Source organism: Astyanax mexicanus, chromosome 10, assembly GCF_023375975.1.
Source record: "Astyanax mexicanus isolate ESR-SI-001 chromosome 10, AstMex3_surface, whole genome shotgun sequence".
In the NCBI taxonomy this organism is placed as follows: Eukaryota; Metazoa; Chordata; class Actinopteri; order Characiformes; family Acestrorhamphidae; genus Astyanax; species Astyanax mexicanus.
Window position 1 is genome coordinate 17703179 of NC_064417.1, and position 21775 is coordinate 17724953.

General features: G+C 39.4%; 3 protein-coding genes across 5 annotated transcripts in view; 1 reads left to right on the forward strand and 2 right to left on the reverse strand.

Moving 5' to 3' along the window:
* Positions 1-3423, reverse strand: part of poc1b (POC1 centriolar protein B) — a 57424-nt gene extending 54001 nt beyond the window's left edge. The window contains exons 1-7 of one of the 2 annotated variants that reach the window (XM_007234184.4): positions 3224-3423; positions 1779-1863; positions 1302-1473; positions 1017-1196; positions 521-628; positions 230-345; positions 9-142 (exon numbers count right to left, since the gene is read on the reverse strand). In XM_007234184.4, the coding sequence (XP_007234246.3) occupies positions 9-142; positions 230-345; positions 521-628; positions 1017-1196; positions 1302-1473; positions 1779-1863; positions 3224-3277 (849 nt within the window). In that variant the 5' untranslated portion in view covers positions 3278-3423. Of the gene's footprint in view, positions 1-8; positions 143-229; positions 346-520; positions 629-1016; positions 1197-1301; positions 1474-1778; positions 1864-2771; positions 2963-3223 lie in introns of those variants that run through there. The other variant, XM_007234185.4, reaches the window with a different exon arrangement.
* Positions 3424-3483: 60 nt separating this feature from the next.
* cep41 (centrosomal protein 41) lies at positions 3484-13976 on the forward strand. 2 transcript variants are annotated; one of them, XM_015601546.3, is made up of 11 exons: positions 3484-3722; positions 6443-6506; positions 6793-6840; positions 7582-7643; positions 7772-7838; positions 8603-8735; positions 9034-9203; positions 9358-9425; positions 9514-9628; positions 9729-9944; positions 10467-13976. In XM_015601546.3, the coding sequence occupies exons 1-11, from the start codon at positions 3678-3680 to the stop codon at positions 10580-10582; spliced, it is 1104 nt and encodes a 367-aa protein (XP_015457032.3). In that variant the 5' UTR covers positions 3484-3677; the 3' UTR covers positions 10583-13976. The 2 variants fall into 2 exon arrangements, with proteins under 2 accessions (XP_015457032.3, XP_049339784.1); XM_049483827.1 differs by having other exon boundaries at positions 8621-8735.
* A 1478-nt stretch (positions 13977-15454) lies between these two features.
* Positions 15455-21529, reverse strand: LOC111195717 (carboxypeptidase A1). Its single transcript, XM_022683572.2, has 11 exons — positions 21445-21529; positions 20320-20401; positions 20042-20176; positions 19412-19513; positions 19099-19200; positions 18890-18988; positions 18647-18757; positions 18448-18538; positions 18145-18344; positions 16061-16145; positions 15455-15798 (listed from the first exon to the last, which is right to left on the reverse strand). Exons 1-11 carry the CDS (start codon positions 21507-21509, stop codon positions 15611-15613), a joined length of 1260 nt encoding a protein of 419 aa, XP_022539293.2. The 5' UTR covers positions 21510-21529; the 3' UTR covers positions 15455-15610.
* Between the last annotated feature and the right edge of the window lie 246 nt (positions 21530-21775).

The window sequence follows — 21775 nt, forward strand, 5'->3', positions numbered from 1 at the left end:
TGTTTCACCTTGTGGCCATAAAGGGTATAGATGAGTCTTCCCTCCAGGAGGTCCAGGATCTTCACTGTGCTGTCACTGGAGCCACTGATGAGGTAGTTTCCAGATGGGTGGAAGGAAAAGCAGTTGACGGATGCACTGTGGACTGAGACATAGGAAAATATGATCAAGTTCTAATTTTAATGTAAGAAATTTTAAATCAGTTTTAGAAGTAGCAGAGAATATATCTTACCCTGGTAATGTTGTATAAGTTTGTTTGTTCGAATGTCCCATATTTTCAGTGTGTTGTCTGCTCCAGAGGATGCAATACAAGTACCGCTGGCATTGAAGTCAACAAATGTTGCTGGTCTGTGAATATAAATGTGGTTGCGGAAGAAATAACAAATACTTCAGAGATAAAAAACTAATTATGTACAGTAGCTAACACTTTATATATACTTTATATATTTCAATAATATAAAAAAATGTTGTCAGAACTACAAGCACAATTACACAGACATTAAAGAGGAGAATAAAATTTTACCCGCCGTAGTCGGTGAATGTATTGATGCATTGGCGGGATGACGTGTCCCAAAGACGAACCGTCCTGTCATCTCCGCAGGATGCCACTAATCGTCCATCTGGTGAAAACCTAAGACAAAATCCCTTGAGGGTTTCATTACAACCAAACACAGCTTTGATATATTTGTCTATTAACTAAAAATATGTACAGACATATATGCTTGCCTGCAGTAAATTGTAGATGTTTAATGTATACACATAAATAATTTTGTATTTGTGAGTTGTGAACTTCAAAGTTAAGCATTTGAACATTTAACATAGTTTAGTGAAAAGCGCATCAACAAGATTCATCACTTACCTAAGAGAATGCTGATAAACAAGACATGTGCTCCTTTAGTTTACAGCGGGTGATGCTAGGCTAATATTGCTAATAAACACTGAACCTACAAACGCATAATTAAACATGCTCACTGGATTTTTCTAACTATTCTTTTCAAATGGAAATTCCAGCTACATACCTTGCACAGCGCACCCAGTTGGTGTGCTGGTTTAAAGAGTAGATGAACTTCTGCCGATGCACGCTCCATATTTTTAAAGACTTGTCATCCGAGGCAGTGATCAGCCTCTGCCCATCACTGGAGAAGTTTACACTGCGCACTGTGGCTGTGTGTGCTGTAAAAACAGTTGAGTCTCCCTTGCTGACAAATGACAACAGAGATCATTTAGACACCTGTACTTACACCTGAAATACTAAAATAGGTCTGAACTATTATAAATAAAGACAACATCGAACCAATGCTCACATGTTTGGTGTCCAGAGTCGTACAGTCTTATCCCTGGATGCAGAAGCTAACAAATAACCAGATGGTGAGAAGTGAACAGCAGTTACCACATCTTTATGACCCTCAAACCTGAAGGCTCTGGCTTTTGGGTTGAGGTTCCAGACCATTACAGTCTTGTCACTGGATCCAGTGGCTGGAAAATAAGTTTATCATTAAAATTGTGATATCCCAGTGCAAAATTGTGACAGTGATGTTTGTGAGGAACAGCCATTCTATTACTGATACATAATGCAGAGACTTTGCTAGGGTTTACAATCAAACAACCATTATCATTTCACATATCACAACCCTTCAGCTTCGTAGCTGTAGTTTTATCATTAGATAATAGATACAGTCCATCTTTCATATGTTCTCTAAAATGAATAGTTGCACCCTAATTTAATATTAAAACAAATGCAAATACTTCAACATATCAGTGAGGGAAAAAATCTTACATACCCAGCTGCTTCTTGCTTGGACTGAAATCTGCACATGGTACTGCATCTCTGTGACCTTTGAAACACCTCTCCAGGGTGGGATCCTCCTGAAATAAGATGACTTATTTCTGTATTTGGACATAAACCTAACTGCTTTTCTAATCCCAGGTAAAAATGCAGACCTCACTGGGTTTCCTCCCAACTCCCAGTAAACAACAGCAGCTTGTAGCTTGTAGACGTGAACATCACGTCTATATTAACCTGCACTTTACTATTGTAATTAAGAAGTACTAAACCCACATCCACCAGCACAAGTCATAACTCTCCTGCTCACCAAGTCTAGCGTCATTACTATAGCCCCTGTCTAACTGAGCCATTTAACGATAGCTGTCTATATTTAATAACACAACCAACCTAGCGTTAGCTTAGTTATTTAGCTAGCTAACCAGTTAGTCGATTTGTTCTTCCGTTAGTCAGTCCGTCAGTTAGTAAATCGATTAGTCATTAGACGATTAACGTTAGTTACTTAGTGGTTCGGTCAGCTAGTTGGTTAGTCAGTCAGTATGTAGGTTAGTTGGTAATTTAGTTAGTCATTCAGTTACTTAGTCAGTTCCGAGGTTACTCGATTAGTCAGTCAGACGGTTAGTTCGTCAGTTAGTTGGTTAGCTAGTTGGATTGACTGACTATACCACTAGCTAACCAACTAACTGGCAAACTACCCGTCTGACTGAGTCGGTTTTTTGTTAGTCAGTCGGTGACCAAGTATTTTCTTAGTCAGTCAGTTAGTCGGTTAACTAACTACCTAGTTGGTTAGACAGCCCGTGATTCAGTTAACGTTAATCTGTTATTTTCTTAGTTAGTCAGTTAGTCGGTTAACTAACTACCTAGTTGGTTAATCAGCCCGTGATTCAGTTAATGTTAATCTGTTATTTTGCTAGTCAGTCAGTTAGTTGGTTAGTTAACTTTTATGTTTGCTAGTTTGGTTGCTTAGCGCGCGAGTTGGTCACACACTTACCAGGACAGATGCCATGAAGTTTGAGCGGCTAGGTTAGCTAGTGCTGAAGGTTCTTTCATGGCACGTAGTCGCGCGGTGAGAGTAAATCAGGTTAATCTTTCATTTTAACCCGATAAAGCGAGTTTAGCTTGCAGAGCTAACGTTAACTCCTCCACTGTTAAACCGGGCGCGCTCAGCATCAGGCTGGAGCAGTGGAGCCGCGAGCGGCCAATCAGATCAGACAGTGGAGTAGATCTCAGAACTACTACAAACATTCAGAGATAAAACATTCCTCTTTACAATAATCAATTATTTAACTGTAATACAAGTTTACACAGTTTCGAGGGAAGGCTTTAGGTTTAACTAAGCGGTTTATTAAAATTTAAATATATATATATATTTTTTATTGTAATATTTGTATTAGATACACATAGATACAAAATACATGCAAATACATACATAACTTTACTTACCAGATCATAAAGATTTACATCCGGCTCTTTACTATCTAAATCTGCTTCAGGCATGATGAAGTTAATCAGCACTATGAGGAGTTAAACACCGCCGGATTAAATACTCAGTGTAAACATCACTAACAGTGTTATAATCCTAAACCTAAGATGGGTATATATTTTATAACGTACAGGATATTTTTCAGCAGGTTTTTTTTAGCAGGATGTTTTCAGCAGGTTTCTAGGTTACCTAGGCGCTAAGGTCGGTTAAAAGCTTGGGGGTCGCGGTTACTAAGCAACCGCAGAGTCAGTGGAAGTCAACGAGGCGTGCTATAAACAGCCTCGATGATTGGACAAGACACCGAAACGACCAATCGCCACCGGGTTTCTTCCAAACTGCCGGACTGAGAATACTGTTTTTGAGGGTTGTAGCATTAGCATTAGCGGAGGACAGGAGCAGCACCAGCGAAGCTGCATGTCTGAAAAAATGAGCTATAAACGGAGTATCGGCGACACGGAGGTCAGTATTTGTGTTTATTTTGATGGCGTTTAGTAGAACAGGAGTTCAGTACAGCAAGGCTTCAGTACAGCAGGGGTTTAGTGCATCAGCAGTTCAGTACAGCAGGAGTTCAGTACAGCAGGGGTTCAGTACAGCAGGAGTTCAGTACAGCAGGCGTTCAGTACAGTACAGCAGGAGTTCAGTACAGCAGGAGTTCAGTACAGCACAGCAGGGGTTCAGTACAGTACAGCAGGCGTTCAGTACAGCAGGAGTTCAGTACAGCAGGAGTACAGTACAGCAGGAGTTCAGTACAGCAGGCGTTCAGTACAGCAGGCGTTCAGTACAGCAGGAGTTCAGTACAGCAGGCGTTCAGTACAGTACAGCAGGAGTTCAGTACAGCAGGAGTTCAGTACAGCAGGAGTTCAGTACAGCAGGAGTTCAGTACAGTACAGCAGGCGTTCAGTACAGTACAGCAGGAGTACAGTACAGCAGGCGTTCAGTACAGCAGGAGTTCAGTACAGCAGGGGTTTAGTGCATCAGCAGTTCAGTACAGCAGGAGTTCAGTACAGCAGGGGTTCAGTACAGCAGGAGTTCAGTACAGCAGGGGTTCAGTACAGCAGGAGTTCAGTACAGCACAACTGGGGTTCAGCATGGCAAAAGTTCAGTACAGCAGGGGTTCAGTACAGTACAGCAGGAGTTCAGTACAGCAGGAGTTCAGTACAGCAGGAGTACAGTACAGCAGGCGTTCAGTACAGCAGGAGTACAGTACAGCAGGCGTTCAGTACAGCAGGAGTTCAGTACAGCAGGCGTTCAGTACAGCAGGCGTTCAGTACAGCAGGAGTTCAGTACAGCAGGAGTTCAGTACAGCAGGAGTTCAGTACAGCAGGCGTTCAGTACAGTACAGCAGGAGTTCAGTACAGCAGGAGTTCAGTACAGCAGGAGTTCAGTACAGTACAGCAGGCGTTCAGTACAGTACAGCAGGAGTACAGTACAGCAGGCGTTCAGTACAGCAGGAGTTCAGTACAGCAGGGGTTTAGTGCATCAGCAGTTCAGTACAGCAGGAGTTCAGTACAGCAGGGGTTCAGTACAGCAGGAGTTCAGTACAGCACAACTGGGGTTCAGCATGGCAAAAGTTCAGTACAGCAGGGGTTCAGTACAGTACAGCAGGAGTTCAGTACAGCAGGAGTACAGTACAGCAGGCGTTCAGTACAGCATGGGGTTCAGTACAGCAGGAGTTCAGTACAGCAGGCGTTCAGTACAGTACAGCAGGAGTTCAGTACAGCAGGAGTTCAGTACAGCAGGAGTTCAGTACAGCAGGCGTTCAGTACAGTACAGCAGGAGTACAGTACAGCAGGGGTTCAGTACAGCAGGAGTTCAGTACAGCAGGCGTTCAGTACAGTACAGCAGGAGTACAGTACAGCAGGCGTTCAGTACAGCAGGCGTTCAGTACAGCAGGAGTTCAGTACAGCAGGCGTTCAGTACGGTACAGCAGGAGTACAGTACAGCAGGCGTTCAGTACAGCAGGGGTTCAGTACAGCAGGGGTTCAGTACAGCAGGAGTTCAGTACAGCAGGCGTTCGGTACAGTACAGCAGGAGTTCAGTACAGCAGGGGTTCAGTACAGCAGGAGTTCAGTACAGCAGGCGTTCAGTACAGTACAGCAGGAGTACAGTACAGCAGGAGTACAGTACAGCAGGAGTTCAGTACAACAGGTGTTCAGTACAGTACAGCAGGAGTACAGTACAGCAGGAGTACAGTACAGCAGGCGTTCAGTACAGCAGGCGTTCAGTACAGTACAGCAGGCGTTCAGTACAGCAGGAGTTCAGTACTGCAGGTGTTCAGTACTGCAGGTGTTCAGTACTGCAGGAGTTCAGTACTGCAGGAGTTCAGTACTGCAGGAGTTCAGTACAGAAGGGGTTCAGTGCAGCAGGAGTTTAGTACAGCAGGTGTTCAGTACTGCAGGAGTTCAGTACAGCAGGGGTTCAGTACAGAAGGGGTTCAGTGCAGCAGGAGTTTAGTGCAGCAGGAGTTCAGTGCAGCAAAGATTCAGTACAGCAGGAGTTCAGTATAGCAGGGGTTCAGTACAGTACAGCAGGAGTTCAGTACAGCAGGGGTTCAGTACAGCAGGGGTTCAGTACAGTACAGCAAGTGTTCAGTACAGCAAGTGTTCAGTACAGCAGGAGTTTAGTGCAGCAGAGGTTCAGTACAGCAAGGGTTCCGTACAGCAGATGTTCAGGACAGCAAGGGTTCAGTACAGCAGGGGTTCAGTACAGCAGGGGTTCAGTACAGCGGGGTTCAGTACAGCAGAGCTTCAGTACAGCAGGGGTTCAGTACAGCAGGGGTTCAGTACAGCAGGGGTTCAGTACAGCGGGGTTCAGTACAGCAGAGGTTCAGTACAGCAGGGGTTCAGTACAGCAGGGGTTCAGTACAGCAGATGTTCAGTACAGCAGGGGTTCAGTACAGCAGAGGTTCAGTACAGCAGGGGTTCAGTACAGCAGGGGTTCAGTACAGCAGGGGTTCAGTACAGCAGGGGTTCAGTACAGCAGGGGTTCAGTACAGCAGGAGTTCAGTACAGCAGTGTAATGAGAATTAGCTAAATAGTTCCTGCTGGAGCTGAAAGAACAGAACTCAGCTAATCTAGGTTCAGTACAGCTTGTGTTCAGAGTTCAGGCTTGCTAGTTTTACTAACTGAAAAAGTGAGATATCAGTCTAAATGTGGTGTTTTTGTCTTCTTTTGTAACAGTACCTGAAAAAGAGAATCCCACAGAATCCCAAATATCAGCATGTCAGATCGAGGCTTGACACAGGTAACATTCTTGTTTTAGTAGATTATGAGGCCACTGAAATATCAGGGACACTTAAATTAACCTTGGGGAACTTAAAAAAACAAATGGTATTTTTAATGGAACGATTTTAATGGATACAAAATTAATGGAAAATATGTATTAAATCAAGGGAACTATATTTAAGGCTCTAAATATTAATTCTTCTGAGTTGATACTTCAGGGGCTTCATGGTGTACCACACATTGAAGAGAAGAAAACAACATTAATAACAACATTATGAATAAAAAAAATGCTACGTGTTTTATAGGTTGCAGCTTGACAAAGTACATGGAAAAGCTGGAGGAGATAAAGAAAAGTAAGTTAAATTAAGATCTACCTATAACCTTGCTTAATTAATAAATAATGTTTGCACACATTGTAATTATTGCAAAAATCCAGATAGTCCTTTCAGTTTTGTGTGGCTTTTAAGTAATACTAAAGTAAGTATCTCTGTCCTACTGATATGTGCAGCCTGATAACCTGACTTTTACTAAGAGAATGGCCACTTTGTTCACAAAAGCCATACTGTTAGAGTTTCTCTCTGATTTCTCAGGGATAACCCACACTGGTTGGACTGAATGAGAAAAGGGGTCTGATTGTACTGTAGACCACAATAATTCCTCTGTCAGGTTCTGGATAGAATAGCCTTGTGCAGCAGTGTCAGGCTCTGCTTTTTAGCAGGATAAATGGTGAAGTTACTATGTGAAACTCTTGCCAGCGTTAAAAGGTGGTATTGGCAGCATTTCCTTGAGTGTTGGTAGCAGATGTCCTGAGGTACAGCAGGTCTTTGGGTTATTTAAGACAGTGTGGAGATGGATATTGCTGGTCTGAATTTGTGTGATTTGTTGGTTGACGAGGATGATGATGATGTTAAAAATGGTGATGCACAGGATCCAGGTGAGTATGATTTTATGTAGAATATGAAGTATTTACATAGTTTTTGCATTTGAAATAGAACTATGTTGCATTTTTTCATTTTGTAAAGGTGAAGTTGCATAATGAACTTGTGTATGACCCTTTATAGTTGTTTTGTCATTTTGAATGTATTTGTTCTCAGATTACAGATATAGGAAAGATGAACTTTTTAAGAGACTTAAGGTGACCACGTTTGCTCAGCTGGTAAGCAGATTTGATGCTGATTTTTATCATGTAGCTTTTATTTTATTTTCTAACATATACTAGAATTGAGATTCTACTGCAAATATAATTCAGTTAGTCATTTAAAAACTGACTTTGTCTTTTATCAGGTGATTCAAGTTTCTTCTGTGGCCAATCTGAATGAGAGTATAATGGATGAAATACCTAGACTTGAAGGTAGCGTCTCATTTTAACAAATGAACATATAACACGTGTAGTTTTGCTTTGTTGAGAAAGCAAATGAGAACTTTGTAAATTTGTTATATATTTATATACATAAACACTCATACTTACTGACTGACACATGCAAACACAAATTTAATCAGCTTATTAGGATTATGTATGTTATAGTTTGGGCAGGCCAGGTGATGTGAAATGTACCATTTTTTGCGAACACTTTGTTCAAACAATTAGCTGCCATGGACTTCTCTAAGCAGCTGCCTTTCACTCTGAAATTTTAAATAACTGTTGTTCACAAAGCAGAAGACTGTTAAAAGAATATAGCATTTTCAGATAGCAATAGCAATTTCCTCAGTTGTGAAAGTAAAGTGACTGTTAACAAGTGAAAAGCTAAACAATACAGCTGTTTGAATGAAAAAGATTTTCAGGCTCCAGAGCGATGTTTGTGCTTGCTGCACAAATATGACCTTCATAAGTCATCAGTAGAAAAGCATTTTGCATCTTCTTACCTGCTACAAAAAGTGCTTAAAAGCTGTGATCCTTACCAAAGACTTTGCAGATTGATGGTAAAAAAAAAAGTAATCTTAGTAATCCGTAAGGTGAAACTTTGATAAGGGAAAAAAAAGTTGTGCATAAATGTTACATTTTAATGTTTTTTTTTTTACTGCGGTTTTTAATTTTTTGCATACCACTGTAGAAAGTGGTATAGTTGGTGTTTTTCCTTATTCCTTTGGTTTATTTCTTTTTCGTTTTTCTACCAGATGATGTTTCTGAAATAGATCATCTTATAGATCAGAACAACGACTCCCCCCAGCGGACACCTCAACCTGTAAAATTCATAGACAACAATGAATCAGGCGACACTGGCTTTTCTCCCAGATCCACACTACAAAGGTATCCTCAGCCAATTTTAACACACACACACACACACACACAAACACACACCTATGTCATTCATTTAATCCTGCTAGCCAGCATGTCTGCCTGTATATCTGAGAAGCTCATCTTCTCCCAAACCACCCCTCCATTGTGGACTTACAAAGAGCCCACATCAGATAGGCCCCTTTCTCAGGGCCCTGAGTTCCATTAGACCTGACCAGAGAAGATGAGTACAACTAGACACCCCCCTCAGAGACTCTGTGGGGTTATAATGCTGATCTCTGAATCTGAGAGTGTCTTTCTTCTTGGCCAGTGTGATCAGTGGAGTTGGAGAAATGGATTTGGATAAGAATGGACAGAAGACCATTAGCCCGACTCCAGTGACCACCCCCAGCTCAGCAGAGCGCCCCTATATGGACTGCCCCTACCTGCTGCTGGATGTAAGGGACAGAGACCAGTATGATCAGTGCCACATCATCAGTGGTAAGAAATGAGTATTGAATATTGACACATAGATTAGTATTGGACAAAATTAATTCATGTTGTAAAATATTTTGGTCATTTAAGTACAGTAAATATCTGCTCTTTTGCCTTTGATTTTGAGTTGGTTTACACTAATCCATTTCCCTCTCTACAGCACACAGTTACCCTATTGCAACCCTATCAAGAACAATGAATCCTTACACTAAGGAAGTGCTCGATTACGTATCCTTCGACCCTAGCATTGTCTAGATTAATACATTAATATTTATGAATGTGAGTAACATTACAATAACCCTTAACTACTTTACAGAAAAACGCCCCTGGAAAGATCATTATCTTATATGATGAAGATGAAAGGCTGGCCAGTCAGGCATCCACCACCATGTGTGAGAGGGGCTTTGAAAATCTTTTCATGCTTTCTGGAGGTAAAACTTTGTACATTATTTATTTTGATAAGAACTTGATACATAGTCCCCAGTGAAAGTTATTATTCAGATTTTTTTTTTCTGTCTATTACCGTGTAAGGTCTGAAAGTGATCACGCAGAAGTTTCCAGAAGGAATGACGACTGGCACTATTCCCATCTCTTGCCTTCCATCTCCAAAGGGCTCTTCAGGACGAAAGTATTCCACTCGTTGTCAGACAGTGCAGCTCGCAGAGAGAAAGTGGCGTTTCACCTCAGAAGACCTTAACAAGATCCAGCATTATCTGGATGAAGTGCTCATACCAAGTGAGACCAGCAGTAAGTGGTCCAGTGTACAGTCGCAGTGCATGTATCAGAAACTGCATTGTTATGTTTACAGTCAGGGTTAAAAATAAAGACATTCTATTAGTTTAGAGAGTCTAGACGTTTGTGGTCTACTCACCATGGGATGGCAGTGCAGAATCAAATAAAATCATTTAAAGGTGAATTCCACTAATACTTCAAAATTGATGAATAGGTATGTGAATAAGATGTAAAAAGTCATATCACTCTGAATAGTTTTTTTTATTTTGGTGATTAAAAAAAAAATTCTTTAAAAATTGTATGTGTAAAATTGATAAGTAATTGTAAATCCAAAAGCTTATTTGGATACTAATTTTGTTAAAGATCATGAATGTGATTGGCCACTATTACTGTACTTGAAATCTACTTAGGGTCAGGCTTTAGTTACACTGTGAGTGGAATTCCCCTCTAACCAAAATAACTGTTACATTATGGTGGTACATAATTTTTCAACTTTTGATTACACTGCACTGTGGTGCTTGTGTTTGTTTCATCCAGGTCGTTTGAGCAGCAGGATGTCTACTGGCAGTGCCCACTCTAAAGTGTCCAGTGCTCGGAGTAGTCGCCAGGGCTCAGTGAGTTCCAGAGCACAGAGCAGTCGACCCTGGAAATAAGCCCTGCCTTCATCATCGTGATCTTCATCACCTCAGCCCAAAATAAAACACTATCTATTCTGATACTACATGCAAGACTGTAACAATTAGTGATGGGCACCAAACCTTTACATCTACATTATTTAACCTTCATACTGTCTCCTGTAGACTAGCTGTAGGAATCAATTCAGTTATTACAGACTGAAATACTTGATTATTATTGATCACTGATAATGTTCTGATGTTTGATGCCTGAAATGAAGACACTGCATTCATTCATTCATTTAGATAGATGTGTTTTAAAAATCATAAGACAGTTTCAGTTTACAGTAGAGATGTTGTAAGTCTATTCTCACTCTGATAGAAGCTTATTTGAACTCTGGAGTGGATTTCTGCTGAAATACTCTAAAATGAAAAGATTACAGCTTTTGTTTTACTGTCCTTAATGCTTTAAGGCTTTAATAATTTGTATTTAAATTGCTTTATTTCTGATTGTGCAGGTATGCTACCTTGCTTTAAAGTGTTTTTCTGGTGCTTTTTGTTATTTTTACTCTTAGCATTAAGCATTCCCCTCCATCCAGATGTTACTTATTTTAGCAGGTCTTAATATTCGCATGTTTAAATCAAGAGCAAGTTTCAGTCATTATCTTCCATATCTTGCCTGTAGAGAGCTGTATATTAAAACAAACTTACCTCATAAACACATACAGCAGCTCGACCTTCCACTGGTGTTGGACTAAAAAAAATCTTATCTACCTTATTCTGCCACGACCACTTTCAAGAGTTTGTTTCTTCTGCATGTATTAGAATATCTGGTTAGTTCATATTAAATGGCTTGTGGACACTGATCATAAAGCTGCTAGCTATGCTAACCCAACATTCCAACAGACTATTTAAGCCTATTTACAGCATAGCTAACCAGCTTTCACTCGCAGATAGGAGTGCTGTGTGGAGTTAGCTTGCTTACGCTTGCTAACTTGTATCCACTGCCATCCAGAGAACTGAAGTGCTGTAGCTGTGGATGAAGGAGCTAAATTGAAAACATCCTCCCAAACATCCATATGTCTGCTCTAACCAGACGTTAGCTTTAGAGCTAATCGACAGGGTGTACCCAGGGGTACAGGGTGTGTGTAGCGGGTAAACCTCACAGCACACCCACTTTACTAAAGCTTCAGAACTTAGAACCTGTTTCTCTGGGTAAGAGCAGACATATGGGCGTTTGGTTGAATGTGTTAAATTTAGCTACTACAGATCCATGGGGCTTAGTAAAATATGGAATCTGGCAATAGCTTTGTCTACCAATCTTCAGAGTTATTTATATTTTTAACACAGACTAAATAACCATTTGAGTAATTCTTAAATAAATAATAAAACTCTGAGATAACGAGAAGCTAAAATGTATTAATTAGCTGACTAGTTAATTTACCAGCTCCTATATATTACTTCTTCTGTAGGTTTATTATCACTGTGGATGTAATCTATATCAGTGGTCTCCTGCTGCACCGGACATTCTAACGCCGAGTAAACACATATGCCCCTCCTTGTCGTCACGCAGAATAAGGTGGATAGAGCACAGCTTAATTATTGTTTTGTGTTGCTGAGAGATGTTAGAAATTCAGCACTTTTGTGAGCCGTGATTGGCCCGATTGAAGGCAGCACCAGAGCAGTGCTTCAGTATTGCTGCGCCTAACAGCAGTAGTTTGTGAAAACGGAAGAATAGATGAAGGAGCCCAAGTGCATTTACTGTATCTCTATTATAAAAGTGCATTGAAGATCTGAGTGATGGGCCTGCTAGGCCAGTTACTTTGTTTGTTTGTTTGTTTATTTGCGTGTGTGTGTGTGTGTGTGTGTGTGTCTGGAAGTGAGAGGTTTTCATTTCTTCTTAACCAATGAAAAATGGAATGTAAACTACCTAGTTTATTGTTCATGTATATTTAAAGTTAAATAAAGGAATATTTTATACTTTAAATACGTTTTAATCATTTATGCCACATCATCTGAATAGAACATGGAAGACCAAACAATTTTTTAATCCTTCCTGACCTGCATTTGATAGGCAGTGGTATCTTGGCACATAATATAAACTTTAATATTAATTGTAAAGTCCATGTTTTTGTTACTTGGTATTATTCAATGTATTTACCTTTTTTAAGATATGTGTGCCTTTTTAGTTTTACTGTTAACACAGATAATAATAATAATAATAATAATAATAATAATAATAATAATAATAATAATAATAATAATAATAGTAAGATATTTATTTGTAGTGGGAAAACTAGGAATTTTTAAAAGGTATTTTGAAACAAGTAACCTTTAAACACAATACCTACAGTAAAATTATCTACAGGAACTCCTTACTCCTTACAATCCGCCGCGTTCACTCCGCTTCCAAGACGCTGGCCTGTTATTAGTCCCGCGTATTAGAAAAAACTATACAGGAGGAAGAGCGTTCTTTTATAAAGCTCCCCAACTTTGGAATAGCCTCCCTATTAATTTACGGGACTCAGACACACTCTCAATCTTTAAATCTAGACTCAAAACATTTCTATTTGCTCAAGCTTTTGAGTAATGTCTCATTACAATTTTCTTCCTCTTACAGCTTATCCAGCAAATATAAACCCTGTCCTAATCATCTGCTTTCTCTTTCTCTCCCCATGTCCTGAGCTGCTGCTACCAGTGCCCATCCCACTCCAGCAGAGTTTTATAAAACCATTCTAACCCCTTTCTCTTCCCTCCCCTCTCTGTTCTCTCTCTCTATCTTTCTCACATGTGCTGAGACGCCTGGCCGGCCGGTCTTCCTGGATGCGTCCGTCTGTGGTTCCAGCTTTCAGGAATCAGCCCTGTCCTTCTACTCAGAATTATTACACAGCCCTTCTAACTTCTGCTTTTTTTTTCTCTTCCTTTCCTTTCTGTTTTCTCTATCTATCTCTTTTACATGTATGGAGATGCCCTGTTCCTGATGTTCCCAGCCTGGCTCTCCACTGCCCGCTGTGTCGTTCTCCGGCTCTGCAACCCTGCACTGATTACCATTAACACACTCAGTATCTGTTTCTGTATTAGCCATAGCTCTATAGTTTGTGCCCATCACATTCTTATATTCATAAATTAGTACCTGTTATATTAGCCATAGTTCACATTAATTCTCTGTACTGTTTTTGTTCTGTTATTTGTTTGTTGTTTGTTTGTACTGAGCGGGTCAACCCGAGTAGGATGGGTTCCTCGGACTGAGTCTTGGTTCCTTCCAAGGTTTCTTCCTCTTAAAGGGAGTTTTTCCTTGCCACTGTGTCACCATAAAATTGGCATCTCTGTGGTGCTGCTCATAAGAGGCGTGGACCTGTTTTTCCTGTAAAGCTGCTTTGTGACAACCTTTGTTGTAAAAAGCGCTATATAAATAAAATTGAATTGAATTGAATTGAATTGAATTAAAATGTTCCTATGTTACTGATATAGTGATGATGATTGCTTAATGCACATGCTGTTTCATACACTTAACCAACACATTTTCATGACCTTTCCATACCTTCCTGGCAAATTGTTATTATCAAGTTCTTTAAAACATCAGCATTCTCTAACTGAGCGAATTTACAGTTAAAGTCAAACTGAAACTCCAGTCTGAGTAGGACCCACAGAGCCACTTAGCTAAAGCGTAGTGATGTGATGGATTTGCCCAAACACTATGCAGTGTATTTTTATTTTTCCAAGGCCTGGAAATTGCTATTTTCAAATTCCATGACCTTTCCAGATTTTTCATAACTGTACAAACCCTGACATTATCAACATCATTTTCAAAGGTAAAGTCACAATTCAGAATACATTTTCATATTTTTATTTTTTTCTAATGTTAAAGAATATAAAGAGCACTAATTCTCTACTTTGCATGTTGGAATTCCCAAAAGCCGTTTGGCACAAAGATAACTAATTGCATCTAATGCAATCTATTCTATCTATTCATGTTTCAGTTTTCACGTCCTCTTTGAAATGCCCTCATATTGTACCCCGTTCTTCGTACAGCCCTCTCTCTGCCACTGGGACGCAATCGGCATGCCTAGGTGCTTGATATTATACAGCTTTGGCATTGGAAGTGATTGAAACCTGATTTTAATGATTTGTATGTGTGAGCGAAACTTTTGGCAATATAGTGTAAAAAGATGTATGGTAAGGAAGTAAAACTTCACTGTACTTAGGTCTTAAAATGCTCCATCTACTAGAGTATTATTTTATCCTACTTTCACTTTTTCTTCACTACATATTTTGGATTAATTTAATACTTTTACTCTGATACATTTTTATGTATTACTCATTAGTATTATAAAAAATATTAGGAATCATTCCAAAACCACATTATCACTGCGAGAGAGGTAGATGCTCTGCACTGTTACCGGGTTTAATGAAGCTGCTCATCATTGAGTGAATCAAAAGATCACGCTGATCTTCTAAAGAGCACACTGCTCCTGTTCTGTCTTTCACTCTAAGAACTTTCCACTGATTTTTGTAATAACTACATAACACAGTACTGAATTTTACTGAAGTCTGTAGTACTTAATAGTGTACCATTCTCCATTAGAACCATTTTAAAATCTAGTTAATGAGCTAGCCTACCAGCATATAGTATGTTTTCCTGGATGACCAGTTGACCTTGAGCTGGATTTTTTAGCAGGGTGGTCGTATTTAGTTGTGAGTCCTCAGAATACACTGTTTACTGGCATACAGGTCATCCAAACTTGAGCTGGGAAACTGATCAAACAACAAGTGCAGTTGAACAATATGAAGGCCTCTGTGCTGTGATTTGTTGCTGGTTGCGAAAACATTCGAAAGAAATGTGAACACAATTTGTTGTAACTCTGCTGTGGAAGTGGAAGCGGTTAATGTGAAGCAATGTAGTCCAGTAAGTTTCTTTTTGCCTTCTGCTGCGTTTATTTGTAATGATTTCTTTCCAAAACAATTGGACATCTCAGAGAGCCATTCACTTTAATAAAACCTCGTAAACACATATTACTTTATATCATGCACCTTTAGGTCCAGTATTAACTGAACCCGGCTGCTGCTTCAGTAGGGGTTGTTCTTGGTGTGCTGCATGATGGTCATGAGGGCCAGCCATGTCTCCTCAGCGGTGGGGATGATCTGATTAGCAGGCAGGAGGAACCCATAGAGACCAGTATCTCTCAGCTCAAAGGTGTAGGAGTACTTGATGCCCTGGTTGTATGTCCAGTCTATGCTGCCTCCACTAGCCTCGTCTGAGAAATATGATTAAAAATATTATTATAGTGAAAGGCTAATTACAGAAGAACAGATATCCTGCAGAAATCAGCTTCCTATGTGTTAAAATTATACACTGATTTCTTTAACAAGATAATTAATGCTATAGAACAGAATGGGCCATCTCAGCACCAGCATATTACCATTATGTGACATGTTTGTAATTTAATCTTACATAAATATTTTCTTTTTGATATTGTTCACAGCATTTAAAAGAAGCTCTAGTTCTGCACTACTTACAAACAACATTGATGATGCTGCCATATTTGTACTTGGTGCTGTACGGGCGTTGCAAGGCAATGACGGCCCGTCTCACAACTTCATGCTGCGAGAAAATAACAGGGTTTTCAAGTTTTAAAAACACACAAATCCCAAACATAGAGAAGAACCATTGAACATTTACAGAGCTGGATTGTTTGACATTTTACAGTTGCTTGGTCAAAAGTGCTGCACAGTTTAAAGTGACACAGCTGAACATTGGCTTCTTTTTCATCTATTCCACAAGTGCTGCAGCTGTTACGTATTTATTGTCTAGCTGCTTATTTAAATTCCTGTTCCACTTTATGATGAGTGTACACTGTGTGATTTTTGGCCCATTTTAGGGCGAGTACTCATTCGAGCAACAAGTTTTGGGATTGCGCTGAGTTTAAGTGTAGTACACATAACGAGAAGTGATTACCACCTCACCACCAGCCCCCAATCAGCAATCCTACAGTCGCAAGAAAATCAAACCTGTTTGAAATCCTGGTCGCCCCTCGTAAAGGTATCTTACTGTTGAAGCATGGGGCAGAGATTTTCTTTAGCTGGTGTTATGGGGTAGCTTGACTTTTCAGTGAGGTGCTCTATAATTTTAAGGTACAGGAACAATAATGTGTTTCTCAAATACATTACATTAATTAAAAATCATGCACTGACTATTAGTCATCTTTTCCTTTATCAAGCAAATTAATCAAGCTATGTTTGTTTGGTCCCTCATCTTCATCCTCTGTTCTTTCTTGGTCTAGGTCAGTGACTATGAGCACTGTGTCAGCACCTTCATCACACCTAATAACATCACCTGATGCCCCAACTACACTATCACTGTCGTTTCCGTTTGAGTGAGTCTCTGGGTGTTTATGCAGGTAAAATTGCTCCACAGTAATATTACTAATATATAACCAATGCTGAGCGAATGCTAAGTTACAAAGGAATGCACTCTAGTTAATAGGAAATTAACATAAGGTCAAAAGTTCAATGCATGTTGCACCCATTCAGATCACCTGTGTTGGCTTTATGTTTTTTTGGTTTAAAATAACCAGTTTGTTTTGTGAAAGTATTGATTTATACATACAGTATTTTCACACTAAAAATAAAAAAATATATATAAATAAATCACAGAACTTTCTTGGAGGTGCTCTGGGGAACTGCCACACGAATTGCCAAGGCAGCACGTTTTTCTTTTTTAGACATTCTTTCATTGTTGCTTGTCTCTTACAAAGTAGATATTTACACAGAATTTAAGAATGAAAATATAGCAGTTTTCCCCTCACTGTGCAAATAATGTGCACAAACATCATACAGCACTCTTTATATTGTTACTGTATTTATATTAAAGCCAGTGTGCTAAACTAGTACTGTCTGTATGTGTATCAGATAATGCTCCCGCAAATAATGTCAGAGAAATATGTTGATATAAATATGTAAAAAGGTGCCTCCAACAGTTTTATATTCTTAGCTGCTGAAAAGATGTTTTAAATTAAAATAACAGGCCTGTCCCCTGTACATAGTTAGTGTGTCTGGTGTGAATCTAAGTGATTCAATTTCTTCTCATATGATCCATTTATTTCTCCTGGAATCTTTTTTCTGTTTCTTTTGCAGTCTATAGTTGTTTTTAATGGGGACAGTGGGACTTGGTTTGTTGGGTGCTCAGCTCCCCTAAACCTCTGATCACGTTCTCAGGTGAGTGTCTCCCCACTTTCAGGGTCTTCTGCTTTTGGATGTGCTGTGTATGGATATACAGTGTGAGCAGTCAGGTTGCATCAGAGCATTACACCATATAGTATGAGAACATGAATTTTTAGCTGCAAATTTTGAAACCCTAAGATTTAGATTTAGACCCTAAGATTAGATGGCTCACAGAATTCAGGTAGAAGGGGCCCCATATCAGACTCTTGCTTAGGGCCCCAGGAAAGTGCAGACTGGCTCTGAGCATTTACATAACATTACCATTTGTCCCAACAACCTATAAAGACATGTTTTTTCAAAGTGTTTATGTTTTTTCTAAATCCTAGGATGTTCTTTAAATAAAATATATGGCAATTTAGAAGATTTGTATTTGGTCTCACCAGTTCAGCCTGGTCCTTACACGGAGTTCTGGTGTAGCCATAGGGGTAAAGCAACATCTGAGAGTAGCTGTGGATGGACACGAATGCCTTGAGGTTACCATGGGACTTAACAAAGTCCACAATGGCCTTGACCTCAGGTTCTGAGTGAGCATAAGGTCCATGATAGATCTCAGAGCAAGGGTCCCTACTGGAGCCAGGGCCTGTAAGACAAAATTACTATTCACTTAGATCTTCTGTCTGGACATATAAACATATAAAGACAACTGCAAAATAGGTCCCAGTGTATGAGTCTGTATACTGCACCTCCAAAAAATGCATCCCAGTTTCTGTTTGGGTCAACACCAACACAATCAGACCCAGAATTGGGCTTCCTTGTCTTGCGCCACATGCGCTCCTATTCATGTAATAGATTTGAAAGAATCGTTATTGAGTTATTAGATTGTGTAGCTGTAAGAGTTGTTATATATGGCCCTGTGTGTTACTCAGCAGTTTAAGAGCTCACAGTTGTATGAGTGTAGTCGTATCCATCAGGGTTGGTGACAATCTCCAGGAAAATGTCAAACTTGAACAGGATGGCAGTAAGAGCAGCATTACGTCCAAAATCAGTTGCAATCTACATAAAGAAACACAAATAAAGCTGCATTAGAGCAAACTGCCACACAGCTTTGTAAATAGATTCAGTCGTCAGGTTGTTATTTGTATTAAAGTTTGTGTTGTTGGTAAAAGATCAAATGATAAAGTGAACCTTTTTGGCGAACCAGGTTCCGCTGGCCTGGGTGACCCATTCTCTGGAGTGGATGCCAGTGTCAATCCAGATTCCAGGGCGGTTAGCACCAGTGCTAAACTGTGAGGAAAAAGTGAAAGGATGACCACGTCATATATCTCTTTTATTAAGTAGTATATAAGTATTTATTTAAATAAATGAACAATGTATAAAGCTGTAGTGTATTTTACTTTCAGAACGTTCAGGGGGTGGCCTTCGTAGCTTTTGCCAATCACAACTTTGCTAACCAGTTTGGGTTTCTCCTTCACCAGCAGGTCTATGAAACTGTAGATCTGAAAGTCAGAGCAGTGATGTTCAGTGCAAGGTCAATCGTTCAAACATCATAAGCTAGTCACTTTACATATAAAATCATATATATATTTGTGGCCTGATATTGCATACATCATTCAAATAATCATGACTTTACACACTCATATGCAACCTACAGTCAAGATATTAAAGCGCTAATAAGATCCACTCAAGTCAAGATATTGTAACTCTAACCTCACTCAGGGTGTGGTAGTTGGCATAGTCATAATCATCAGTACTTCCGGGCTGAAAAGCACGAGATCTATTCATCTCCCGCTGTTCCTCGTCCAGAAGATCCTACGGGGAAAAGAAAGCTAAAATTACCTGTATTTGTTAATGCATTTAGTTATTTTGAATTTAGAAGAACTTGTGCGGTGGCAGGCCAGAACTTCTGTAATCAGATTAAAATGTATTTTCTTTCATAATTCTGAGGTCATCGAATATGTTTTAATTAAAAAATAATAATAATAATAATCGTGTGCACAATCTGATGCCAGATTTTCCAGTATCTGATGATACCAAGTACTGATACTACCTAATAGGTGGCTATATATCCCATTTTTAAATGTTTTTGTATTTTGGTAAACACAGTGTGTTATATCTCAAATAAGTTACTTTTTTGTTAAAAATAAATGCAGTGATCCATGCAAGTAAGGAGTCAGGATAATCCCACAGCACTACTGACTTCAATCAAGTGTTATCTAATGGAACACATGAACATTACTAACTCATTCCTGGAATCAGTGCTCTCTATTGCTGATAGCAGTACTATGTGCAAGTCTCAGTACAAATATTGATATTGGTGCTTCTGCTCATAATTATAACCTGAATATTGTGGATCATAATTGTATAAAGAATATTGTTGTTTTTCAGGAAACTCTTGAGGGTCTGTAGACTGGTTGAGGGAACAGAAACATCGACAGGCAGAGACTCGTGAATGGGCTCCCTCCAGAAGTCCAGCTGCACACAGATAAACAGACAGATTACTGCACCCACACTGCACCCAGTACGTTTACTGCACCCACACTACTAGATCTTCCTTTATGTAATAGTGTTTAATCATTTTTAAACGCTGTAAAATAAAAAATGTAAAAGATTTTTACCTTTAGATATGCCAGCTGAGTCAAGTTCTTTAGGAGATTGATCTGTAAATCATCTTCAGCAGTGATCCGCAGGACCTGGTGTCTGTGAACGTCATGTTTATCAACTACAGTGGTATGAACAAGTTTGGGCACCCCTGATCATTTTCATAATTTTCTTTTATAAATCATTGGTTGTTTGAATCAGCAATTTCAGTTAAATATATCATATAGCAGATAAACACAGTGATTTTTGAAAAGTGAAATTCAGTTTATAGGATTTACAGAACGTGTGCAATAATTCTTTAAACAAAATTAGGCAGATGCGTAAATTTCAGCACCCAAACAAAGAAATTACATCAATATTTAGTAGATCCTCCTTTTGCAGAAATAACAGCCTCTACACGCTTCCTATAGCTTCCAATAAGAGTCTGGCTTCTGGTTGAAGGTAATTTGGATCATTCTTCTTTACAAAAATCTCCAGTTCAGTCAGGTTTGATGGTTTCTGAGCATGAACAGCCCACTTTAAATCACACCACAGATTTGAAATAATATTCAGGTCTGGGGACTGAGATGATCATTACAGAACATTGTACTTGTTCCTCTGCATGAATGCTTTAGTAGATTTTGAGCAGAGTTTAGTGTTTAGTGTTTAGAGTCGTTGTCTTGTTGAAGTATCCAGCCCCGGCACAACCTCAACCTTTTTCTCAAGAATCTGCTGATATTGACTGAACTCCATGCGACCCTCAACTTTAACAAGATTCCCAGTACCTGCTGTCAGTCCACAGCACCTATTCCAAAGTGAAGCTGGCTTGTCCAAATGTGCTTTAGCACACCATAAGAGACGCTGTTTGTGGCGTGTGCTCAGAAAAGGCTTCTTCTGCATTACTCTCCCACACATCCTCTCCTTGTGTAAAGTGCACTAAATAGTTTGGGTGCCAAAATGTTTTTCATCTGCCTAATTTGTTTAAAAAAGTTTTTGCACACTTTCTGTAAATCCTATAAACTCCTATATTCATTTCACTTCTTCATCATCATGGGGGTTCCCAAACTTTTTGTTTTTTCATATTACTGTAATAAAAGTCCACAGTACATAGAAATATGTGTGTATTACTGCACAGATGTCTGAAAAGTAATTTGAACACATACCCTTCAAAAGATTTTCTGCCGAAAACAGCAACAACCAGAGATGCCAAAACCAGCAGGGTTCTCATTTTGCTTCCTAAAGCAGAGCTCCTCAGTGCTCTGAGCTCTATCAGCCTTTTATACAGTTTCAGCACTGAGGGTATGGTGTCAGTTATTGCACAGAACAAACAGCACTTCCCATTTGATTTCCTTTAAAAGATACATTTATGTTGTAACAAGCCATTACACTACACAAGTATTACATTTACAGCAATTTTACTTTACCTTTTGATTTTTGGCTGCATATGACTATACAAACTCTACGGTTAATACTTTTTCATGTGATTTTATCAAT